At 41.3% G+C, this 24,797-nt stretch overlaps 4 protein-coding genes across 7 annotated transcripts; 2 read left to right on the top strand and 2 right to left on the bottom strand.

The window, feature by feature from the left end:
* The first annotated feature begins 49 nt into the window (after positions 1-49).
* On the top strand, positions 50-3,135 carry LOC133400320 (oocyte zinc finger protein XlCOF19-like). Its single transcript, XM_061672825.1, has 2 exons — positions 50-240; positions 2,160-3,135. Exons 1-2 carry the CDS (start codon positions 153-155, stop codon positions 3,020-3,022), a joined length of 951 nt encoding a protein of 316 aa, XP_061528809.1. The 5' UTR covers positions 50-152; the 3' UTR covers positions 3,023-3,135.
* Positions 3,136-3,298: 163 nt separating this feature from the next.
* LOC133400313 (gastrula zinc finger protein XlCGF57.1-like) lies at positions 3,299-11,315 on the top strand. Of its 2 annotated transcripts, XM_061672815.1 has the most exons (3): positions 3,300-3,352; positions 3,438-3,547; positions 8,406-11,315. In XM_061672815.1, exons 2-3 carry the CDS (start codon positions 3,442-3,444, stop codon positions 10,178-10,180), a joined length of 1,881 nt encoding a protein of 626 aa, XP_061528799.1. In that variant the 5' UTR covers positions 3,300-3,352; positions 3,438-3,441; the 3' UTR covers positions 10,181-11,315. The 2 variants fall into 2 exon arrangements, with proteins under 2 accessions (XP_061528798.1, XP_061528799.1); XM_061672814.1 differs by having other exon boundaries at positions 3,299-3,547; positions 8,406-11,314.
* Positions 11,316-13,489: 2,174 nt separating this feature from the next.
* On the bottom strand, positions 13,490-17,231 carry LOC133400318 (oocyte zinc finger protein XlCOF6.1-like). Its single transcript, XM_061672823.1, has 2 exons — positions 16,954-17,231; positions 13,490-15,084 (listed from the first exon to the last, which is right to left on the bottom strand). The coding sequence occupies exons 1-2, from the start codon at positions 17,123-17,125 to the stop codon at positions 14,015-14,017; spliced, it is 1,242 nt and encodes a 413-aa protein (XP_061528807.1). The 5' UTR covers positions 17,126-17,231; the 3' UTR covers positions 13,490-14,014.
* Positions 17,232-19,605: 2,374 nt separating this feature from the next.
* Positions 19,606-22,204, bottom strand: LOC133400316 (gastrula zinc finger protein XlCGF57.1-like). Of its 3 annotated transcripts, none has more exons than XM_061672819.1 (2): positions 22,006-22,204; positions 19,606-21,156 (listed from the first exon to the last, which is right to left on the bottom strand). In XM_061672819.1, the coding sequence occupies exons 1-2, from the start codon at positions 22,094-22,096 to the stop codon at positions 19,847-19,849; spliced, it is 1,401 nt and encodes a 466-aa protein (XP_061528803.1). In that variant the 5' UTR covers positions 22,097-22,204; the 3' UTR covers positions 19,606-19,846. The 3 variants fall into 3 exon arrangements, with proteins under 3 accessions (XP_061528803.1, XP_061528805.1, XP_061528804.1); XM_061672821.1 differs by having other exon boundaries at positions 19,606-21,814; positions 22,006-22,078; XM_061672820.1 differs by having other exon boundaries at positions 19,606-21,824; positions 22,006-22,049.
* Between the last annotated feature and the right edge of the window lie 2,593 nt (positions 22,205-24,797).

Here is a 24,797-nt window from a genome sequence, read left to right as displayed (position 1 = left end):
CCCGGATGCTTTAGTTGCCGTAAATTACCATCGAAGAAAAAAAGGCGGAAGTTGGTGGGGCACGACGAGCGACAAAGCGGCAAGCTGGTTGCTAAAACAAAACGTCAAACTGGCCGAATAATTTCTTGGCATTCCGACTGTTTGAGAGAACGATGGCGTCGTGCAAGGATCAACTTTGTCGAGCGAGAGAGAAGAACGGGCGACAATCAAAACAACAGGACGCCATTTTCTTCATCCAAGGTCTTCTTATTTTGACACATTTTATTCATGAACCCGCTAGTTCCTGCGGAAAGCCCAATACTCCAAACCTCATGAAAAGGTCATATGCAATAATATTGTACACATCAAACAATTCAAGGTTTTATTGCAATGCTTCAGGATAAGACATTATTTTTTGACATCTTATTCTCTGCCAGTATACACAGATCATTAGATCTGCCAACCCTTGAACAACCAACGTAAAACTGACCGTGAGAAAAACATTGAAAACACAAATCGGGAACGTGCAGGAGCGTTTGGGGGCGTGCGGGAGGGCGGTTCTTTGAAAACGGACACACGGACTTTGAGTTTTAAGTATATAGATTCATTCAATGGATTTACACGGGGCAATTCTAAGGCTGTGAGTCTGTGCGCGTAAATGTGTGTACGGAAAGATCACAAAATGCAAAAGTCTTGGGTCACCACAAGCTTTTTTTACGTGTGTAAAATTTCAAACAACAGATTTACATGGGATAGCCATTATGTAAGTACAGTATGTTACTAAAATGTTCAAAATACCTGCATATTAAAATATCAACGATATCACTGGCTAGAGTAGTGTTACGCGAATAAAATGAGCCCTAGTTTGTAAACATCGGAGAAGGACAAAGGATTTTATGCCAATTTTTATGTCACTTTGGGGAGCGGGTGGGAGTGTCGAAGACAAGAAGGATTGCCACGTGGTCGGAGATGGGGAGATTGATGCTGAACAGTTGTTGAATGCTGAGACCAGTGGAGCAGACCCGATCCAGGATGTGACCCCGGTGATGGGTGGCAAAGTTAACATGTTGGATGACATTAAAGCAATGTAGTAGCGTCATGAATTCTGTGGCGAGTTTACAGTTCGTGTTGTTAATATGGAAGTTGAAATCACTGAGTAGAATGGAAGGAGAGGTGGCAGACAGGAGGGTCAGGAATTCAAAGAAATCTGAGAAAAAGGAGGGGTAAATAATGAATAATTAAAAAAAAATAATAATAACCAATGTTCACAAAACTGGTGTCTTATGCACTGTACGGTATACCACACATTTATATTCAGTAACGTTTGCTTGTACATCAACAAGTAAAGGGAAACATACTTTTAAAAACCTGTGTTCAACTTGGATGAATACACCCGGACAGCTCTCGCTGGATGAGTATAGCCCTGCTGTTACTGTATGTTGCTCGTCAAATTGACCCATTTCACAGTTTTTAAATATACTGACTATTATATTTTGAAAATCGATGTAGCTTCTTCTGTTGATCTCATTTTTGTCATTTTCTTGTTTTTTTTATTACATCTTTTAAAAATATTTTTAAAAAATGTTGAAACAGCCTAACCCACCCCTGTTCATGCTATGTGGTAAATGAATAAATAACAAATGTCTCATTTATACAATTTCTGTGCAAATATACAAAATAGAAATAAGAATGTGATTATTTTTCATGACTTCGCTTTCAGCAGGTCAAATTGACCTGTGAACATTTTTACTGTCCCACAGAAACAAACCTTTTATAGGAGTCTTCACCCTGTTGTGAGTGAAATTATATACTTCTATACTTCTTTAAATAAACCATCAGATTTAATCCACTTTATCATGTCAGTCTTGACTTTTTATTAGCGTACAATAATTACCGATTGTAGTACAATGTGCAAAACGTTTGTGCGGAAGCATGCCATTTTTTACCCCTTGGCCTTTGAGTGCCATCATAATCACAAGCGACATGGCAGATTTGTGCACGGAAATATGGAGAAAAAAAAGTACAGCCGTGGATAAGGTGAAGACAAGTCATTCCCCGGCACCCGGTGGTACAGTATGTGATTAGATACAGTATGTGCAGAAGGACCCCCGCCACACTTTGTGTCTGTCCACATTAACCTGTGTGAGCTTAACTGTGTTTGTGTTTTTTGCGTCCTGCAGATGTCAGGCAGCCGACCAGGGGGGGCTCCACTTTGGAGCATCCGCAGCCCCCCTATGTTAAAGACGAAGAGGAGCAGGCTGATTTCAGCGAGTTGCCACTGACCGTCATTGTTGTGAAGATCGAAGAAGATGAAGACGAACCACCTGAGTCGGCGCAGCTTCATCATCACAGTTCGAGTGGAGAGCACTTTGAAGGAGCACCATCAGACAAGCTCTTACCTCCACTGTCAGATAGCCACAACACGGAAGATAGGAACGATGCAGACTGGGAAGGTGATGACAAATATTTGAAAAAGGAGACAACTCTTAACAACAAGAAAGGGTCTCAAACACGCAGAAGACCTCACACACGTAAAGAAGGTTTGACCTGCTCAGTTTGTGGTAAAAGAATTCCTTATGAGAGTACTCTGACTGAACACATGCGTACACACACGGGAGAAAAGCCCTTTAGCTGCTCAGTTTGTGGCGAAGGTTTTGCTCGAAAAGCAAATATGAATAGACACGTGCAGACACACACGGGAGAAAAAGCTTTCACTTGCTCAGTTTGTGATAAATGCTTTTCTTATAAGCACAGTTTGAATGTACACATGACGGAACACACGGGGGAAAAACCTTGGCGCTGTTCAGTTTGTGGTCAATGTTTTGCTCGAAGGGAACATTTGCACGTACATATGAGAGCACACACGGGAGAAAAACCCTTCAGTTGCTCAGATTGTGGTAAAAGTTTTGCTTCCAAGCAAAATCTAAATGTACACACAAGGACACACACAGGAGAAAAACCCTTTAGTTGCACTCTCTGTGACAAAAAATTCACTCAGAAGTTTTATTTGAAAGCACACACGCGGAAGCACAACAGTAAATAATTCCTTCTAGTTTTGATAGTCACTAAAATACACTGTGACGTCACCATAGAGACCAATATCTCATTGGTCATTTCGTGACTCAAAAAATGGTCGTACAATATAAACAGTCACAAGTCACATGCTTTTGCTGCTCTTATTTGCAATAAAGACAATGCAGTACACACTGACTTCTGCGTCTTATTTTCTTCCTCTGAGCAGTCTTCAATACCGCCGCCAGGGAGCAGCCGCGTAATGCCACGGATCCTGTAACTGCCGTAATATGACCGTCGAAGAGGAAAAAGGCGGAAGTTGGCGAGTTTTTTCGTCGCCGTACGTGAAGCCAAGCAGCAGGTCGAATTCGTGCACTTGTCCTCGCTAAAAGAAAACATCACATTGTTGAGGTAGTTGCTTAATATTCGGACGTTCTTTCTGAAAGAACGATGGCGTCGCACGAGGAGCAGATCCGTCGAGGGAGAGAGGAGAACGAAGGACAACCACGACAACTGGACGCCATTTTCTCGACCCCCGTTGTTCCACGCAGCCAAGGTTTGTTCACATTAACAGACGTCTTTTTTAACGATTGATTTGCTTTATTTATTCTAAACACAAAAATCACGCGATATCACTATATATATATGTTCAAACTGAGTTAGAGAAAGTCTTCTCTTTACTACTCGTATTTATTCACCCAGTACAATCCACGCTTTATTCATTAATAGATGCGTCTGCTGTAACATTTATTCCTTACTATACAAAATCTTTATTCCACTACTATACCTATCACCAGTATTTAACCATTCGAGTTAATAAGGCCCATCCTCATTTTTGTGCTTCTTAAAAGAACATCTTTATATTTCTTTTTAAATTGTATTTTTCCATAGTTCGAGCTCATCGCTCAACCTACTCTATAATTCACCTCATGAATTTACCCCATGAAAACTCCCGTGTTGTGCGTATACTTAATGATTTTAGATTCAATACACACATGTGTCCAGGTATTAAATTATCCCTTGATCTGTTCATTAGTTGTGCAGTTTTGCAGATCACGGATTTTTAGTCAAGACTTTAAAAATAAATTGTTGGTGTGAATAGATAACCACCATTGTGGATTATTAACATGGCTCTTTTTTAAAGTATCCATGATGGATAAAGCCAGTTAGTCAATTCTTTATCTTTTTTGGGGGGGGCAGCCATCAGCTCCTCGAAAAGAGAGAGGTGTTTGTTTGCAGCAATTTAATTGTTTTTGTTATCATTGACAATAATTGTTTTCTGACTATTTTATCCTACCGAAATGCAAAATATAATATAAATGAAATATTTTAAGTTAACTTTTTACAGCTACTCTCCATCGATTGGCCGGCAAAATACTAATTTCCGCGCCGTCATTTCCTGCTACATCGTTTGCAGTGCGCGACCATCTGGGCCAACGTGGGAATGTATACGGTAGATACTAAAAATAAAAGATTAAATACTGAAAAATACAGCAAGAAGAGCTGGCACAGGCCTAATCAGCATTGTGTCATCTGCTCTTGGAGTGGCTTGGGTGAAAATATATGTATATTTTAACCAAAAATATATATATATATTTGTTTTATCAAACAATAATAAAATAAACGAGGTCGCATGCGCCCTAATTGCACGGGTGCTCCCAAGCATTTGAGGCAAAAAAAACCAAACATCTCAATGACTTTGAAAACAGACACATATTTAAAGTCAGAGGACAAAGATGTTATGGGGTCAATTAAAATTTATATTTGCATTGTTTGTATGTTATGTAATACATGCACGTAACTTCCAGCAAGTTGTCAACTATAGTTTAGCTAAAAATTAGGTTTTTATTACACATATTGAGCACTCCCCGAACATACCCGAAAATTGAGCTGACGGGGTGTAGTTACTCTATCCACCGCAAGGGCTACCGGAAGTGACATTGCAATTGCCAAATACAGCACGCTGGAATAAGAGGAGGAGGATTGTGACCTAGATGAGCACCCAACTAAACCTGCCAGATTGACTCAACAAATTTTGCCAATCAGTATCTCCATACATGCAACCTAAATCTTTCTCCCATTTATGTTTGGACAATATCACACCATAAATTGGCTGATTACCATTCAATATGTTATATATGAAGGAAGTTAGTCCTTTGGTAGAGGTGACAAGCCTGTTAAAGATCTGATCTTCCAAAGGCGATACATTCGGAATAGAGGGGTAATGTGTTTAATTTTTTTTCAAATCCAATCCCTGATTTGAACAGATTTGATATATTTGTGATTTTGTCATTTACATCTAGCTGAGTTGTTGAAAATCTGACAAAGTATCACCGCAATATCAGTCTCCCACAGTCTTGATGTTATTAAACCCCCACCCCTTAAGTGCACCATCCGCAATGGGCCGAAGACTGTTAGGGTTAAGTACAAAGGTGTCTTTCTCATTGCCCAGGACTTTATGAGCCTCCAACCATGCCTCAAACGCACTCAAAATAATGGAGCTTGTGTAATGGGAAAGATGTTTTTCTTTGAGCCCGATGATGGTACATCTGTATTTATTTATTTAACTACTTGTCCTGTTCAGCTGCAGGACCTTGCAGAATGATGGATCTGTGTGCTGGAAGAGTTCTGCTTTGCAACAGGGGAGTTTGGAATACCCTGCTTATTTTTTAAATTTGTAATTATTCTGATGTTTATTGAAAAGGCCGTCAGACAGAAAAGAGTTTTCGGGCATAGATAGAGGGACAGCGTGGACTAGGGGACTAGGGGTGTGAACCACAGCAGAACAATAGGGAGACATTTGCAACAGGGGAGTTTGAAATACTCTGCTTATTATTTAAATTTGTAATTATTCTGATGTTTATTGGAAATGCAGTCGGACAGAAAATAGTTTTAGGGGCTAGCTAGAGGGACAGAGTGGACAAGGGGACTAGGGGTGAGAACCACAGCAGAACAATATCGAGACAGTGTAGATATTTGAGCACAACAGTCAAATCGTGTTATTAAATGAGGACGGCAGTGCTACTGACGAGTGGTGCAGAGGAATTCTTTTGTAGTGTCCAAACACCTGTAAGAACCTGTGATTTCATATGTTTGTATAACCTTTTCGTGATTAGTGGTCCCAGCACAAGAAATTAAAGCCTATTGTGTGTCTATCGAACATATTGGTGACTGAACACCATATCACATGCATGTTAGTCAATTGGTGTACGGAGTGGCTGAGGCGGCACATTGAGGAACGGTGGGCGCGTCCCCCTCCACCCATAAGGGGGGCTGAGCCAGGGAGCCTTTCCAGTAGGGGACCCAACCAAGGGAACGCCACCAACCCCCCAGGAACCCAGGGAGGAAGGATGGAATTGCGAGGCCAAATAATAACATCTGAAATGAGGCAAGTTGAGGCCTCTTTGAATAACAGGGACTTGAAGTGTACTCATTTTAACTCATGGAAAGTTTTGTTTCACTATAGAAAGGAAGAAATGACCCTGTTGAGCTCTCTGAAAAACCTCTTAGGTACAATGAAACAAATACATAAATTTAAGCAACACATTCATCTTGAAACTATTCACTGTCTATTAAGGACAAAGGTACGGTATTTTCACGACCATAGGGCGCACCGTGTTAAAAGGCGCAGTCTCAGTTACGGGGTCTATTTCTGTATTTAACACATACATAACGCACACCGTATTATTGGCCACAGGCATGGTAAAACATACGGTGGCATGCATGCACGCTACAACAATGTTTTTAAAAAGGCAGCGGGAGCAATTGGGAAGCCGTCCGGACCTAGAGCCTTTTTATTATGCAAGGCTTTCATGAAAAAGAGCATCTCGCCCCTAGTTACAGACGCGTCTTGCCCTTCTCAGTGCTCAATACTGATTTGAGGTAGAGGGACACCCGCTAGAAACCGTTCTGCAGCAGTGTTGGTAGTGTTATGATCAGATTGATACAATATTTAGTAAAAGTGTTTGAAATCCACATGAATCTCTTTTGTACCAGTCTGTACTTTGCCCTCGTCTATAACAATAGAGGGGATAACCCTATCGGAATACTCCCTCTCTTTCTGCCAAGGCAAATGTTGGCCTTTCTTGTTGCCATAATTAGTCCTAGCTAGAGCAGCCTCTGCCTTATTGGTACAAAAGTTGTTATACTGAAGCCGTTTTGAGGACACGGTATTAAAAATATCTACACTTCTGGTCTGTGAGTGCTGTCATTTCAGCAGTTTAATCTCGTCACCCAATTTTGATAAAATGTCCCGTTTTTCTCTTAATTTATGTGCACTACATGGCATAATATAACCCCTCATAAATGCCTTGAGAGCCTCCCAAACATTCTCATGAGAAGCCGAATTTAGATTAGTCTCAACATATCGATCAATCTGGGAGTTCATAAAAGTTATGAACACTGGTTCTTTCAACGTGAAAGTCTTAAATCTCCTTCTAAATAAAACAGGGAGGGCAACCTCCATTTTCCATGTCAATTTAATTGGATTATGATCAGAGAGCGCAGCAGGTAGATAACCACAAAGTACGTAGAAGTGGAAGTAAGTTATGTGGAGTCATAAACATATCTATCCGACTATACCTAGAATGGACATTGGAGAAGAAGGAGCTCTCTCTCCCGCTGGGGTTGAGAGCACACTGAGTGTCACAAAGCCCCAACTCATTTATACCATGGTTAAGTAGCAAGGCTGCCCTCGATGCTGTTCGTGTTTTTGGGTGCGATTGGGCCGCTTTTGGGGATAGCGCCAGGTTAAAGTCGTCACCTACCAGACGTTGACCCTCAATTGCGGCAAGTTTCAAAAGATTATTGAAGAAAACGAGATTGTCACCATTAGGACCATAAATATTGACCAGCCATCACCCTGTTAGTGTTTAAGAGACAATCAGTGCCATCAATGTAAGCAAAATATAACGTAACTGTGAGGAAAACCACATGCGCTCACAGCGACATGACTTTCCCCAGTGAAAGCCCGGAAGTGACTCCACGCTACTGGCTTTATAGCGAAGGAGATGCACCCATTCAATATGTTGAGATTGTTGAACAGTCGGCTTTGTGTGGACGAAACGGTAAAAAAGCCTGCGTGGATGTACTGAAATGCATTACCATGACAACGCATCCTCCAAATTTAATGGAGTCAAAGCTCCATGCAGTGCACAAACGGCGCAAGGACATCATTCTGCGCAACCCAGACACATGAGAAACTAAGACTTTATCATATTGGCATGTCATCGGCAAAACTCCGGCCGATGATGATTATTTTGGAAAGGGGCCTAATTGAAACATGTCACGTAAATCACTGGCTCGTGTCTTGAGCTCCTCTTACTAGCACAATGAATACACGTTTAAGTCCGCCACAGCTTATAACATTTGATCGTTGTGCTAAACTGTTTGTCCTGCTTGTGTCTGTCCCGTAGACGTCCAGCAGCCGATTGGTCGTCGACAAGAGCATCCAAATTCCCCTCGCGTTAAAGAGGAAGAGGAGGATGCACAGCCCCCCCGTGTTAAAGAGGAAGAAGAAGAGGTTGATGTCAGCGAGTTGTCACTGAACGTCGTCGTCGTGAAGAGTGAAGACGACGCAGACGAACCATCCGAGTGGTCACAGCTTCATCATCCCAGTTCAAGTGGAGGACCGCCACCAGAGAAACTCTTACCTCCACTGCCACACGGTAACGACATAGAAGACCGCTTGAGGAGCAACACAGACTGTCAAGCTGACAACAAATGCTTGGAAAGCTCTGAAAAAGAGACACGTAAAGAACACTTGACCTGCTCACTTTGTGGTAAAAGCTTTACTTGTAAGTATAGCGTGAAGGAACACATGAGAACGCACACGGGAGAAAAACCCTTTAGTTGTTTAGTTTGTAGTAAAACCTTTGCTTGCAAGTCAAATATGGTGAGACATATGAGAGCACACACGGGAGAAAAACCAACTTTTAATTGTTCAGTTTGCGGCGATACATTTTCTCAAAAGGGCTCTTTGATTGTACACATGGCAACGCACACAGAAGAAAAACGTTTCGCTTGCTCAGTTTGTGGGAAAAGATTTGCTAAAAGAAAAAATATGACTGTACACATGAGGACACACACGGGAGAAAAACCTTACAGTTGCTCAATTTGCAGTGAAACATTTGCCAAAAAGATCTCTTTGATTGCACACACAGCGACACACACGGGAGAAAAACCTTTCACGTGCTCAATTTGCGGTGAAAGCTATTCGTACAAGCGCAGTTTGAATATACACACGCGAACGCACACGGGAGAACGTCTCATTAGTTGCTCAGTTTGTGGTGAAAGTTTTTCGTACAAAAAGAGTTTGAAAGCACATATGCGGAAACACACGGGAGAGAAACCTTTCACTTGCTCAGTTTGCAATGAAAGATTTACTTATAAGCAGACTTTAAATGCACACATGAAAAGACACACAGGAGAAAAGCCTTTCAATTGCTCAGTTTGTGGGGAAAGTTTTACTTATAGGCCGACTTTTAATGCACACATGAGAACACATACGGGTGAAAAACCTTTCACTTGCCCAGTTTGTGGCAAAAGCCTTTCTTACAAGCACAGTTTGAATGAACATATGCTAACCCACGCAGAAAAACGTTTTAGTTGCTCTGTTTGTGGTCAACAATTTGCTCATGAGGCCTCTTTGAGTTCACACACAGCAACACACACGGGAGAAAAACCTTTCACATGCTCGGTTTGTGGCGAAAGCTTTACTCAAAAACAATATTTACTCAAGCACATGAGAAGACACACAGGAGAAAAACGCTGTAGTTGCTCAGTTTGCCGTAAAAGTTTTGCCTCTAAGCAACATTTGAAAGTGCACATGTGGACACACACAGGAGAAAAACCTTTTAGTTGCTCAGAATGCGGTGAAAGCTTTACACAAAAACAATATATGGTAAGACACATGAGGAAACACACTGGAGAAAAACCTTTCACTTGCTCAGTTTGTGGTAAAAGTGTCACTTCAAAGCACAGTTTGAATGCACACATGCGGGGACACACAGAAGAAAAACCCTTCAGTTGTTCCGTTTGTGGTAAACGATTCACAAGCAAGAGAAATTTGAACGTACATACGAGAACACACACAGGAGAAAAACCCTTCAGCTGCTCAGATTGTGGTAAAAAATTTTCTTTTAAGCAAAACTTGAACGCACACGCGCTGACACACAACAACAGGGAATAAATGTTTTCCATCTTGAGTTTTTGCGAAAACTTTGAAGACCTTTTTTCCATTTCAGTTTTCTATCTTCTGTGTAACATTTAACATCGATGAGGTTTTCGTAACTATCCAACATAATTATTTGTTATTTGAAATGCTAGGCGAGCCGGTTCAAACGCTCATCTCTTGTTTCTTCCTTGCTACCATTGGTGGCAAGCAAAGTACAAATACTCTGTTATTGTACTAAATAGATTATTCAGGTATCAGTATTACTTGAGTATTTGTTGTTCTGACTAATTTTTACTTTGTACATTTTAAATCAGACATCTGTACTTTCTACGCCTTACTTTGTTAAAACAGGCTGTTGACTTTTTCAGTTTCCATCCACAGATGATGATGTCATGACATAAAAAAGATAGAAATACAGAGGTAAAGTCAACCGAGCGAATTGATGTTGTCTGCCAAGTGAATGATTTGTGGCGCGCGTATGGTCTTGCGCTAGCCCCAGCTTCTGGCCTTCAAAACGTCTCAGCCTAATCTAAAAAAAAAAAAAAACCAGGATGTATTTTTTTCTGTTGTTATCATTTTATAATATAGTATTTTGTGTTAGTCAGTTCACATACATAGCAAAATACATAGGAACACGTTGATTTGATGGCATTCATATTAAACCAGTGCTAGCAAGCCCTTGGCTGAAAAAACAAACACGTAAGGTGATTTTTTTCCCCCACTCTGTTTGACCACTATGTTAGTTGATAAAAGAGGGAATATATATACATATATACATTGTGACACATTATCAAAATATTTATTGTATATAATTGTTGATGAAGTATTGTTTTTCTTTTGTACTTCTGTACATATCAAGAGTATGTACATATTGAATTTTTACTTAAGTACAGGAGTTGAATCAATACTTCTATACCAGAGTGGTTTTCGATGTTTGTTACTGGTAACACTTCAATCCAATCCACCCAAAAAATAAAATAAAACACAAAACAGCAACTGATGGTAATAATGTACCACAAGAACCTAAATTGTAAACCACTCTTTTCATTACAATGTTTTAGCATTTAGTATTCAATTGTTTCGATGTACATTATTGTATGATTGCAATGTTATACAATAAATGACCTAAGTCAAACGTTACGTTTGTGTCGCTCACATTCTTTGCAGTGAAGACAATTCTGGCCTTTGCTGCTAACACCGTCTTCAAGCGTGCCGCAAGATGGCAACTGGTGTGATTTCACAAATGCTTCAGCTGCCGTAAAAGTACCATTGAAGAAGAAAAAGGCGGAAGTCAGCAATGCTTCAAGACAAAGTGAAATCAAGTGGGGGGAAAACATCAAAATGTTGACTCAGTCGCAGCCTTACCAGCTCTGAACATTTACATGTTTTTGATTTAGTGACCCTCTACAACCCAAGCACCCACACACACACACATTTTACATAAATGTTAAAACAAAATGCATGGCATATATAGTTGGCCTGGGCAGACTCTTCCCTCCATTGATTAAAAGGGTACATATGGTAATGTACTTTTTAGTGTTTGTACACAAACAGTGTACAAACAACTATGCTGAACAGAACGAAAGAAACGCTGACACGGTGACCAAAACACTATCATGTCAAAGCCAAAAGGTAAGCAGAGCTGCAGTGTGCATACAGACAGTTCTACCCTCCAATACCCATCCCTTCTAAACACTTAAAACCTGGACAATGGATAAGAAAAGAAAAGCAAATTTATTTAGATCGTGCATTTCATACACAAGGTAACTCGATGTGCTTTTCATGATTAAAAGCATTTAAAAACAAAGAAAAAATGTCTGTGGGCACCCGCACACAGAAATTTTTTGGGGCAGGTGCTCTAGCCCAAACAAAAGGGGACCCGTCACCAAAATTCTTCATACAATTAAGAAAATACAGTACTATGGATTTTGTATTATGTATTTATTTCTGTTAACACAATCAACATCGTCAATAATTCCACTATTAACGAAGGAGGTGAAGGGAAGGTACAGTAGATATACAAAGTCTACAAACCCCTGTTCAAATTGCAGTTTTTGTGATATTAAAAAAAAAATTACACCAAATTAGTAATTTTAAAACTTGTTTTCTATTATTTTTTCATCCAAAACCTATATTTTGGGGGGAGTAAAACTAAACAACTGAGAAAACATGGTTCCACAAGTGCACACACCCTCATAAATGGGGTTGTGGTGTGTTAAGAATTAAGCAATCACATTCAAACTCAATGTTGGAGTGAACACACAACCACCACTATTTAAAGTGCGTCTGATTAACCACAAATAAATCTCAACTGTCTTCGTCGGCTTTTCCAGACATTTTCGATGTCACATCTTACAACACAAGCCATGGTCTGCAGAGAGCTTCTGCAGCATCAAAGGGGTCTCATTTTTGAAAGGCATTCATCAGAACAGTGGTACAAAAAAAAAAAAAAGCAAAGCATCAACGTCTTATTTTATATCATACGTATAATTCTCCCATGGACTCAAATAAATACCCATCAGATACCAAAACACTGTGGGTGGAATTGATGACATACAGTAGATGGTGTTGATGCACCTTCGTTAATTCTGCAACTGCAGCTTTACTGTGATGTTTCATCTTGGCACCTGTAACTTCTTCCGTTGCTATGTGAAGTAATAATTCTGTATGCCAAAATTAAGTTTGGATATGTCAATCCGTTGAATAATAAAACAAAGGAAGCATAAATTGTACAACCAAGGACTTCAAAAATGCCGCAAGCCTGCGATCAAAAACAAAATGCTTCCTGTGCGTCACACCTGCATCATTTAGTGGGCACCATAAATACTCTCCGCTATCGGACACAGCGCCACTCCGGCGTATGGTGAAAATGGCTCACCAGTGGGTAACTGTATCTTTTCTTTTTAAAATATTGATGAATGAAGAAAAAAATGGGCTGCGGCAAAAAGGGAACTTTCTTCGCCTAGTGGAAAAGTGCAGGTGCTTGGGCACCACTTGGGATCTATGTGTGCAGATGCCTAGTCCCTTGAGTGATGTTTGTTTCATTTTGTGGTCTAAGTTGTCAATGTGGGGGCAGAGGTGTAAGTGTGTTTAGTGATGTCATTCATTCACTACACCACTACATAAATCCATCCATCCAATATATGGTCAAAAGATCACAGAAAATTTTTATTAATTCCATGTCACTTTAAGGAAAAATATTATGACAGGATCGTTATCGGGTAATAAAATGTCCATATCGCACAGCTCTTGGTAATCCTCAGAAGTTTTGCATGTTTCGGGACACAAAAAAAAGATTCATAATTGTAGTTTTTTTGTATCATATCATCCATCCATTTTCAACACCACTCATCCTGGTTTAGGGTCGCGGCACACTGGAGAATATCCCAGCTGACTTCGGGCGAAAGGCACACTACACCCTGTACTGGTCGCCAGTCACAATATTCACACCCTCACTGAGTGGGAACTGAACCCACTGCCGCCTTTTTCTTCTTCGACGGTGGTTTTGCGGCACCGAACGTAACCACGACGTCATTATACCGCCATCTTGCGGCGGTATTGAGAACGGTGAGAGAGAGCAACACAGGCAGCTAAGAAACGTCTTTATTCCAAAGAATGTGAGCGACACAAACATTACATTTGACTTTCATAAATCAGATCATTGCATATCAAATGTAAACGTTATACTAAAATAAATTCGAATGTAAGCAGCTAGATTAAGCTCATATAACTCCTTTAAAGGCATGCTTCACAATAACTCATATTGGTAATTAAAATGTTGAGTATAAAGATATTTAAGAGTAAAAATGCAACATTTTAGCCCAACTGAGCAAAAAAAATAAAAAACATTCATTCCCCGCTGTGTGTCCTTACGTGTGCCTTCAAACTGTGGTTATCAGAAAAGCTTTTACCGCAAATGTTACAACAAAAGGGTTTTTCTCCTGTGTGTGTCCGCATGTGTGCATTCAAACCGTTCTTATAAGAATAGCTTCTCTTGCAAACTGGGCATGTGTAAGGTTTTTCTCCCGTGTGTGTTGCTGTGTGTGCCACCAAAGAGACCTTCTGAGCAAATGTATCACCACAAACCGAACAACTAAAAGGTTTTTCACCTGTGTGTCTTCTCATGTGTCTCATCATGAGTACATTTTGAGAAAATCTTTTATCACAAACTGAGCAAGTGAACGGTTTTTCTCCTGTGTGTGTTCTCAAGTGTCGGATCAAATTGGACTTATGAGTAGAGCTTTTATCACAAATGGAGCAACTAAAGGGTTTTTCTCCCGTGTGCGTTTGCATGTGTGATTTCAAAGTGTCCTTATAAGAAAAGCTTTTACCACAAATGGAGCAAGCAAAAGGTTTTTCTCCTGTGTGTGTTGCTGTATGTGCAATTAAAGAGACCTTTTGTGCAAACGTATCGCCACAAACTGAACAACTAAAAGGTTTTTCTCCTGTGTGTCTTCTCATGTGTCTAATAATAGTTGACCGCTGAGTAAATCTTTCACCGCAAATTGAGCAACTAAAAGGTTTTTCCCCTGTGTGTTTTGTCATATGTCGAATCATGTTTGACTTTTTGACAAAATATTTACTACACACTGAGCAGGCAAAGTGTTCCTTGCGTGTGCGACTCCTTTTTGAGTGTTTGTTGTCACCTTCACAGTCTGTACCAGTCCTCAAATGTTCTTCTACATCTTCAATATGTGACAGTGGAGCTAAGAGCTTGTCTGCTGGTTGTTCCTCACAGTGGTCTTCATTTGGACTCTCATGATGAAGCTGTGACGACTCGTATTCATCATCTTCACTCTTCACACAGACAACAGTCAGTGGCAATATGCTGACATTAACATCCTCCTCTTCCTCCTTTTCCTCCTTAACGTCAGGGTGCTGTTGATGTTTTTTGCGACGACCAATCATCTGCTGGACGTCTGCAGGACACAAGCGACGCAAACACAGTTTAGCACACGCAACTCAAATGCAGTTAGATCCACCCAGTGTCAACCCAGATGAACTTCAATGATTGTTTGAATTGCGCTCTCACATTGAAGTTTACTACTTTCACTATTTTCCACTTTGGTCTTAAAATAGACATAAATGTTTCTGACTAATGAGTTACTTCAAAGAGAGAAAGTATTTTGTTACAAGCAGGTGACCTCCAATATAATTGCAGTAAAAGATGGAAACGCTAAACATTATGGCAACAATAAGGCATTTACGTAAACATATTAAACTACCTAATACACTTACTAATGAACAGACGAACTAACAAACTTGCTAACCCACTACCTAACGAATAAATTAACAGACTTTCTATCTAATGAATGAACTATGGCAGGGGTGTCAAACTCAAATTCACAGTGGGCCAAAATAAAAAATTGGGACAACGTTGCGGGCCAAACTCAATATATATATGAAAAATCACTGCGATGTGCACGTTTCCCTTTTCTGCAGAATTGTAGCGTTAAAGTTTATCTTTGACAACAAACTTAAATTGTGCGTAAACACTGAATCTGGAATAAACAAACTTGAATATTATAAACACGAGAAATCAAATTTGCGATAAAAGACATCAGTGTATTTGTTTGTTCTTTTGTATTTAAATAGATAACATGAATTCTTCTATCTTCTATTTATCTGTTTTCCATCTTTCAGGTGACCAAGTGTAAATTTGCTGGAGGAGACTGGCAGCATAGTCGCTAACGACTGCAACAGAAAGGGAAGGGGCGCTCGCCGGTCAAGGCTGATGGGCCAGCACACTAGCAAAGCATTCTGGGATTGGTAATATTAGTGGCGCATGTGCTATATACTGGCAGGCCAGCTCTAATACACATTTAATATGGTCTTGCGGGCCAAATATAATCACATCGTGGGCTAAATTTAGCCCCCGGGCCTGAGTTTGGCATATATGAACTAAGGGATCAACAAACGTATAAACTACCTACCTAATAACCTAAATAAACTTACTAACAAACAAACAAACAAAAACGTTGCTAACTAACGACTGATGAAACTGAATACCAAACTAACAGACTAACTCCCTATCTAACAAACTTACTTTCAGACTAACTTATCACCTACCAAACAGACCAACCAACAAACTCCATAGCATACGAGTTAGGCAATTTGTTTGTGCGCCAAGAACACACACGAGCTCAGAACAACTTGCATGTCTCTTTGGTTATTATGATTGTATGGTGTAACGGGTTTAATGAGTATCATTTATTGACTTGCATCCGCAGCGTTTGAAGGGCAACACATGTAAATTGTGCAACTCGCAGTTCGTCTTAACTGTGATACATTTTTGTCTTTGCCATTATGCAAGAATTGTAGTTCAGCGGGCCACCACCATTTGGTCTGTTAATGGCTTCCAGCAACAAAGCTGTGGCAGAATTTAAGTCATTATCAATGTTTATGATGTGTACCGTACAACTTGAAGATATCTTGTTGTGCAGATTACATTTGCATTGCACTGCCCTGAAATTAGTGTATTTGATTTAATTCTTGATTGGCTTTTACTATTCTGGCCGAGCATTTGAAATCATCAACAACTTTTTGTAAACACGACTTCCAGCATAGGAGACATTTACACATTAAACCAAGCTGTCGTTTACAATAATCCTAAATTAGTTGGTTTTTTTTTTTAACAATAATATAATGATCCATATTTGTACATATGTGTTGAGGGACCCCCCCCCCCCCGACTTCACTTCCACCGATTTTCAGCCTTAGTTCTTCCCCTTTTCAGGAAATATTTGCAAAATGTAAAATGTTTCAAGTATTGAGTTAAACTCGCATACCTCCGTTGACCGTTTGAGTGTTGCTAACATCTTCCAGTTGTCGTCGGTGTCGCTCGTTCTCCCCTCTCGCCCGACAAAGTTGCTCCTCGTACGACGCTATCGTTCTTTCAAACAAGCCGAAGATTTCGTCGGCGGCCGCAATGAGTCGCTCCCGGACCAACACTTTCAACATTTTGATGTTTTTTCCGCCCAACTTAGTCGTCTCCGTGCCTGTTTGTGTGCTCCGCGCCGTTTTGAGGCGACGCTCACTTCCGCCTTTTTCCTCTTCGATCGTGGTTTTACGGTTCTTCCTTGAACGGAAGAGGAGAGCGAGCACACACGCGCAAAGGCAGCTGTTCGCAGGCTCTTGTGACTAATAGCATAGCTGCCTGTCTCACTTATCCCAAACGCGGAGGGCCTTGTGACTCAAGTTAAAACTCTACCATGCAAAGCGAAAGCAATATATCAACATTGCCTAGCAATGCCGGTGGCTTCTTTTGGCCCGAGCTCATCCGAGATGGACTGACACAAAGTGGACAAGTGTGTCCACATTTCAAATTTTTCAGGGATATCGTGGACGTTGTGTCCTTTGGGCCGAAAATGGAAAGGACCAGGTTTATCAGCGCAAAGTTCAAAACCCAGCAACTGTGATGGTATGGGGGTTTGTTAGTGCCCATGGCATGCGTAACTTGCACACCTGTGAAGGCACCATTAATGCTGAAGGGTACAGACAGGTTTTGGAGCAACATGTCCTGCCATCCAAGCAATGGCTTTTCCAGGGACATCCCTTCTTATTGCAGCAAGGCAATGCCAGCCTACATTCAGCCTGTGTTACAACAGTGTGGCTTCATAGGAAAAGAGTGGCAGTCCTAGTCTCTCATTGAAAATGTGTGGCGCAAATACGACAACAGAGACACTGTTGAGCAGCTGAAGTTTTCAATCAGTCAAGCAAGAATGGGAAAGAATTCCACCTACAAAGATTCAACAATTTGCGTCCTCAGTTCCCAAACACTTATTGAGTGCTGTTAAACGGAAAGGTGATTTAACACAGCCATAAACATGTCTCTGTCCCAGTTTTTTTTTCTTTTTTTCTTTTTTTTGGGGGGGGGGGTGGGACGTGTTGCAGGCATCAAGTTCAAAATGAGTGAATATTTGCACAGACCAAAAAAAAAAAAAAAAAAAAAGTTGATCAGTTTGAAGATGGAATATCTTGTCGTTGTACTATCCATCCATCCATTTTCTGAGCCGCTTTTCCTCACTAGGGTCGCGGGCTATCCCAGCTGTCATCGGGCAGGAGGCGGGGTACACCCTGAACTGGTTGGCAGCCAATTGCAGGGCACATACAAACAAACAACCATTCGCACTCACAGCCATGCCTACGGGCAATTTAGAGTCTCCAATGAATGCATGTTTTTGGGATGTGGGAGGAAACCGGAGTGCCCGGAGAAAACCCACACAGGCACGGGGAGAACATGCAAACTCCACACAGGCGGGGCCGGGGATTGAACCCGGGTCCTCAGAACTGTGAGGCTGACACTCTAACCAGTCGTCCAGCGTGCCGCTGTTGTTGTACTAGTGTATTCAACTGAATAAAGGTTGAACAAGATTTGTAAATCGTATTCTGTTTTTATTCATGTTTTGCACAACATCTCAACTTCATTGGAATTGGGATTTGTACATAGTTTACTTTAGTTGATTTTTCAGGTATCTGTACTTCACTGATTGAATTATCCGACTACTTTTTACCTTTACTCCCTACATTTGAAAACGGGTATCTGTACTTTCGGTAAAGTCAACGGGATTTGTGATTTAGAAACAAACAGACAGGGAAAGTAATGACATTCAGAAACGTGCACAAGGGAAAATTAACAATGGTGGTGATAGCTCTGGAGAAGCAAGATATTCCCCATCCATGGCCTTATTTCGGGGAATTGTTTGCTGATGAATACATGTCTTGTGCCAGCCTATTACCACCTATTACCACATTCAAAAATTCTGAGTCTAATCTGAAAACAAATCTGCTGTCTGATCACATGCCGACTCTGGTATATTTCCATTAGATGAGAACAGAGGAAGAAATTAGGAGCCAAAAAAACAACATTTGAATGCCATGGGGAGTGTGTTCAATTAGTAAATAACATGCATTTGTGCGATGAGCAGCTCATCTGCCGTTATTCTGTTTATCCTGCTTGTAGTGTGGATGGGCTGGTCTCCTTGGCAACAGCCTGACTTGCCTCTCTGACACCGACAGAGTGGCCAGAAGATTGTTCTGTTCTAACACAAAAGACCAAAGGAAAGGAGGAACAGGATGTAACCCCCTCACCCCGGAGGAGATGGAAGAAGAACAGAACATTCCAACCCTGAAGAGGAAACTAATTTTTTCTGTTTTTATTAAAATTAGGTGGTGCGCCGAGGTAGATGAACACAAATATATTGTTCAAGATAAATATTTCTAATGAACACTAGACTTTTGGGTGTTAGATCAAAAGTAGAGTGCAGACATGCTGCTCTTAATCAATAAATCAAGTCATCTCACGTTACTGAATGGCTACATGCATTTGTTATTGCCTATATTCTTTAGTGGACCAAATGATTGAAGTCTGATCTGAAAATGAGGAAGAAACCAGACGTTAAGAATTTGATCATTTATTCTTTTCTTTTAACAAACGGTCAGTAGCGTGTGTAAAGAACAATACAGAGCAACTCCTCCTCATACTGCTCCCGCAAGCTGCGGGATGACCTTCCAGCCACTCCTCAACCAGCAGCTCCTATATCATCATACACAATAAATTACACAAAATAATGAACATTTGTTCAAATGTTGAACCATATTTTTTCCCTACATTTCATGAAGCCCTTTGTAAGAACTGAAATAGCCCCTGAGAGGAAAACATTATTCCTGTAATATATATTATTATTCTTTGTCGTGGGTCCGCATGTGTGCTGTCAAAGTATTCTTGTGAGAAAAGCTTCTACGACAAATTGAGCATGTGAATGGTTTTTCTCCCGTGTGTCTCCTCATGTGTATATTCAAACTGGGCTTGGAAGAAAAGCTGTCGCCACATACCGAGCAGCTGAGCCTTTTTTCTCCCGTGTGTGTTTGCATGTGTGATTTCAAACCATGTTTATAAGAAAGGCTTTTACCACAGACTGAGCAAGTGAAAGGTTTTTCTCCGGTGTGTGTCGCCATGTGTGCAACCAAAGTGACCTTCTGAGCAAATTCATCACCGCAAATTGAGCAACTATAAGGTTTTTCTCCTGTGTGGGTTCTCATGTGTTGGGTCAAAGCAGACTTATAAGAAAAGCTTTTATCACAAACAGAGCACGTGAACGGTTTTTCTCCCGTGTGTGTCCTCATGTGAATGTTCATATTTTGCTTACAAGTAAAACCTTTACCACAAACGGAACAACTGAATGCTTCTCCCGTGTGGGTTGCCATGTGTGCTGTCAAATTGTGCTTGTAAGTAAAACATTCGCCACAAACTGAGCAACTGAAGCGTTTCTCTCCTGTGTGTGTCCACATGTGCACTTTCAAGCTGCTCTTGTGAGAATACCATTCACCACACACCGAGCAACTGAAGCGTTTCTCTCCGGTGTGCGTCCGCATGTGTATTTTCAAACTGCGCTTGTGGGAATACCATTCACCGCAAAGTGAGCAAGCAAAAGGTTTTTGCGCCGCTGTGTGTGCAGTCAAGGAGACATTTTGTGTATCGCCACCAGCTGAATCAGGACAAGGTTTTGCACTTGCGTGTATTCGCATGTGTCTAACCATATTTCCTTTTCGTGGGAAGCTTTTACCACAAACTGAACAACTAAAAGGTTTGTCACCAGTGTGCGTTCTCATGTGTGCGTTCAAATTCCACTTATAAGAAAATACTTTATCGCAATCGGAGCACTTGAAAGTTTTTGGACGTTCGTCATCAGTTGTCTTCTTTTCAGAGCTTTTCAACTGCTTGTCGTCACCTTCACAGTCTACATCGCTTGTATCTTCCTCGTCGTCGCTGCCTGACAGTGGAGCTAAGAGATCATCCGGTGGCGGGCCTCCACTTGGACTGTGATGATGATGGCGAAGAAGATTTGACGACTCAGGTGGTCCGTCTTCGTCGCCTTCACTCTTCACAACAACCACAGTCAGTGGCAACTCGCTGACGTCAATCTCCTCCTCTTCCTCTTTAACATGTGGGGGCTGTGAATCCCCTTCTTCGTCCTCCTCTCCTCGCAAGGCTGGAAAAGCAGCATACATATCTGATTCTTAAGTAGTTGTGTCAAGTTCCAAAGCAAAAGCAAAAAACACAAGCAACAAGCTGCAATCACATGAACAATTTAACATCGACAAATTAATTTAACGTGGCATGAGAAAAGAGTGGGTCACAGTTCAGGTGTCAGTTAGTGGTTTGTGCTCATAATTTCAGCATATTTATAAAAAAAATAGAACAAATTATGGACACTGGAGAGATTTTTTTGTTAATGTCAATTAAACAGTGATGTATGTTATTGTTATTGATGTATGTTATAATGTGTAGCTAACTAATTTTAGTGTGACTAATTATAATTTTTTAAAAACCGTGTTTAATTTGTAACAACATATGCCATGGCTACACAAAAAGAAGTTTGTTACAATATTATTGATTGCATTATAAATTCAGTGATTAATGTTGCCCTCTTGCCTTCCATTGAAGCCTGGTCATATGGGAATACGGGATTATTCCATCTGTGAGCCCTTCTCAATAGTTCTTCCTTTTGTCTTTACTGGGGTCTTCTCCTTGACCAGGGGATGTGGTCAGTATTTATGAATTGTGTAGTTTGTCTAAGCAGTATTGCCGTACAGCCACATCGTTCTTGTTCACTTCCTTGTTCTCCACCAATCGCCAGCCAAGCGTCCCTTCAGAGACCTCCGGAATTTAGTAGCGCACAACAAATTAACTGAATAGTATTGTTAGTTTACCAAGAATTATATCGATTATGTTCCTCCTGTCGCGAAATGCCCTTATAATTCCCCAACGAGACTCCATTTACCTTCTTTGTGAATGAAAATGTGTATAAAGTCGAAGAGTGGTGAACATATCGACAGACCTTGGACGTACAACACGATCGGAGCCTTGAAAGCCGCGTCCAATTGTTGTCGCTCGTTCATTCGGCAAAGTTGCTCCTCGTACGACGCCATGTTTCCTTCTGGTATTTTACTAATGTTTACGTTGTCCCTGACCGACTCTTTCACAAGTTAGTTTTCTTTTAGCAGCTACAAGCACACAACGGCAGCTTCTCGCTTTGCCTGCCGTCGCCCCTTTGACCAGCTTCCGCCTTTTCTTCTTCCACGGCGGCAGCTCGACAGCAAACATAAATAAGCACGCCTCGGTGCCGCCATATTGAATGTGTCAATTTGGAGCCATTGGTGAAGATACCTCATTCAATCAAGATCAAAGAATGTATAGATGTCTCCCGTCATTTGACTACATCCGGGTACTGGTCACCATCGGCGCCAGACTGGATGTCTTCATTATTTCCGCATAATGTTCTTTCCTTATGATGCCATCTATTTTGTGAAGTGCACCAGTCCCTCCTGTAGAAAAACAACCCCACAACATGATGCTGTCACTCCTGTATTTCACAGTTAAGACTTGCAAGCTTCTCTCTTTTTCTCCCCTCCAAAAATAACACTGCTCATTATGGCCAAATAATTCCATTTTACTTGTGTCGGAACACAGTGCATTTGTCCAAAAAATAAGGTCTCTGTCCCTGTGTGCATTTCCAAATTGTAATCTGGCTTTTTGGTGTTTTTATTTGTATTTATTTTATTTTATTCTTTTTTTTTTTTTTTTTTGGAGTAATGGCTTGCTCCTGGCAGAGTGGCCTTTCAGCCTATTTCTGTACAGTACTTGTTTCACTTTCGATAATGACCCAGTCTTACCAGCTTCAACCAGCATCTTCATAAAGGGCTTTTGCTTTTGTTCTTGGGTTGATATGCATTTCAGACCAGTTGCTGGAATCGCTGTTTTTGAACTGTAAATCATTCTACTCGCCGGGCGACTTCGGTTCATTCCTACTCGCAGGTGTCTACATTCCTCCTCAAGTTAACACGAATGCCGCACCGCTATAGCTCACTGAACAGGTAAACGAACTTGAAAAAAAGCACCCAGATTCACCCCTCATTATTCTTGGAGACTTTAACAAAGCTAAACTCAACCACGAACTACTTAAATACAAGCAACACATTGACTGTCCTACCAGGGAAAACGACATTCTAGACCACTGCTATACCACGCTAAATGATGCATACCGTGCTATCCCCAGCGCAGCTCTGGGCCCGTCTGATCACTGATTAATTCACTTAATACCAACATACAGGCAAAAACTTAAATGTGCGCAGACTATGCTGAAAACAGTGAAGAAGTGGACGTATGAAGCAAAGTTAAAACTTCAAGACTGTTTAGACTGCACAGATTGGAGTGTCTTTGAAACTTCAACTGGCAGCCTAGATGAATATACGGACTGTGTCACATCCTATATCACTTTCTGTGAAAATGTGTGTGTACCAACAAAGACATTTTGGACGCTCAATAACAACAAGCTGTGGTTCACTGCCAAACTTCAGCAACTTCGCCAGGCCAAAGGAGACGCATATCGAAGTGGGGTTAGGGCCCTCTATAATTGCGGTAAAAACCAGTTGACTAAAAAAATTAACATCGCAAGGAGAAATTATGCAGAAAAGATGGATAAACAGTTTTAACGCTAATGACCCTAAAGGCTTCTTTATACTCGCACGGGCGGTGACCGCGCTGACATTACTGCGGCTATCCCGCATGCAGTTTGTCTTTATACCCGAGCGAAACCCATGCCGCAGTTTTGAAAATGTACTGCAGTTCACCTCCAAGTCGGAGGTGTCACGACGGCTGGTATTGGCTCGGATGGAGTTTCCTCTGCATTTTTTGGCCATTTCTGGTAGCCGTTTTTACTTTCCTTTCCGTTACAAGGAACAATGGCGACCGTGGAACAAATGGAGCTAGATGACCAGATGATATGTTTATTTATGCTGCAAAATCGATCAAGAAGGCGCCGGCGTAGATGATATGTAGAACGAAGGGGCAGACTGAGTACGTCACCACAGCATGTGACTAAAACGGACCAATCACGAGAGATGATCTCCGCGACATTCTACGCGCAGCAACAATTTTTGCCGTGTACGCGTCAAATGACGCAGAGGGGCCGCGAGGCCCAAGGTGTCGGTCACATGATGCAATGCCTTAAATCAGTCTGGCGTGGATTACAATTGCTAACCAACTACAAGCGACCATGCCCCCCAAGCAGAGAACAATAAAGGACGAGCTGACAACTTGAACACCTTCTACTGCAGATTTGAAAAGGACACTTTCACACCACACAGCCGCACCACCGACCACCATCACACCTCTGACTCCCCCTCCTGCGTTGACCATCCACAAACAGGATGTGACACGTATCTTCAAACAACAAAATATCAACAAAGCGGCAGGCCCAGACCTTGTGTCCCTATCATTCCTCAGAGTCTGCACGGACCAGCTCACGCCAGGCTTCACAGAGATCTTAAATAGATCTCTGGAACTGTGTGAAGTACCGTCCTGTTTCAAACACTCCACCATCATCCCAGTCCCAAAGAAACCTGCAAGCTGAGGTCTGAATGACTACAGGCCTGTCACCCTGACATCTGTGGACATGAAGTCCTTTCAACGTCTCGTGCTGGACCACCTCAAGAGCGTCACGGGACCCCTGCTGGACCCTCTGCAGTTTGCCTACCAAGCAAACAAGTCTGTGTACAAGGCAGTCAACACGGGACTGCACTTCATCCTAGAGCGTCTCAACGGCGCGAGGACATACGCGACGATCCTGTT

This window comes from Phycodurus eques, chromosome 3 (assembly GCF_024500275.1).
Source record: "Phycodurus eques isolate BA_2022a chromosome 3, UOR_Pequ_1.1, whole genome shotgun sequence".
Classification (NCBI taxonomy): Eukaryota; Metazoa; Chordata; class Actinopteri; order Syngnathiformes; family Syngnathidae; genus Phycodurus; species Phycodurus eques.
Note: the sequence above shows the minus strand (reverse complement) of the source record. Positions and strands in the feature narration are given on the sequence as shown.

Bases quoted from the DNA above. Each gene is read 5' to 3' on its own strand.
- LOC133400316 (XM_061672819.1), bottom strand. From the start codon at position 22,096: ATGGCGTCGTACGAGGAGCAACTTTGCCGAATGAACGAGCGACAACAA. The intron at 21,157-22,005 runs GTCTGTCGATAT...CTGCTTTTCCAG, and splicing joins GATCGTGTTGTACGTCCAAG to CCTTGCGAGGAGAGGAGGAC.
- LOC133400313 (XM_061672815.1), top strand. From the start codon at position 3,442: ATGGCGTCGCACGAGGAGCAGATCCGTCGAGGGAGAGAGGAGAACGAA. The intron at 3,548-8,405 runs GTTTGTTCACAT...TCTGTCCCGTAG, and splicing joins CGTTGTTCCACGCAGCCAAG to ACGTCCAGCAGCCGATTGGT.
- LOC133400320 (XM_061672825.1), top strand. From the start codon at position 153: ATGGCGTCGTGCAAGGATCAACTTTGTCGAGCGAGAGAGAAGAACGGG. The intron at 241-2,159 runs GTCTTCTTATTT...TGCGTCCTGCAG, and splicing joins CGCCATTTTCTTCATCCAAG to ATGTCAGGCAGCCGACCAGG.
- LOC133400318 (XM_061672823.1), bottom strand. From the start codon at position 17,125: ATGTTGAAAGTGTTGGTCCGGGAGCGACTCATTGCGGCCGCCGACGAA. The intron at 15,085-16,953 runs GTATGCGAGTTT...TGTGTCCTGCAG, and splicing joins CACTCAAACGGTCAACGGAG to ACGTCCAGCAGATGATTGGT.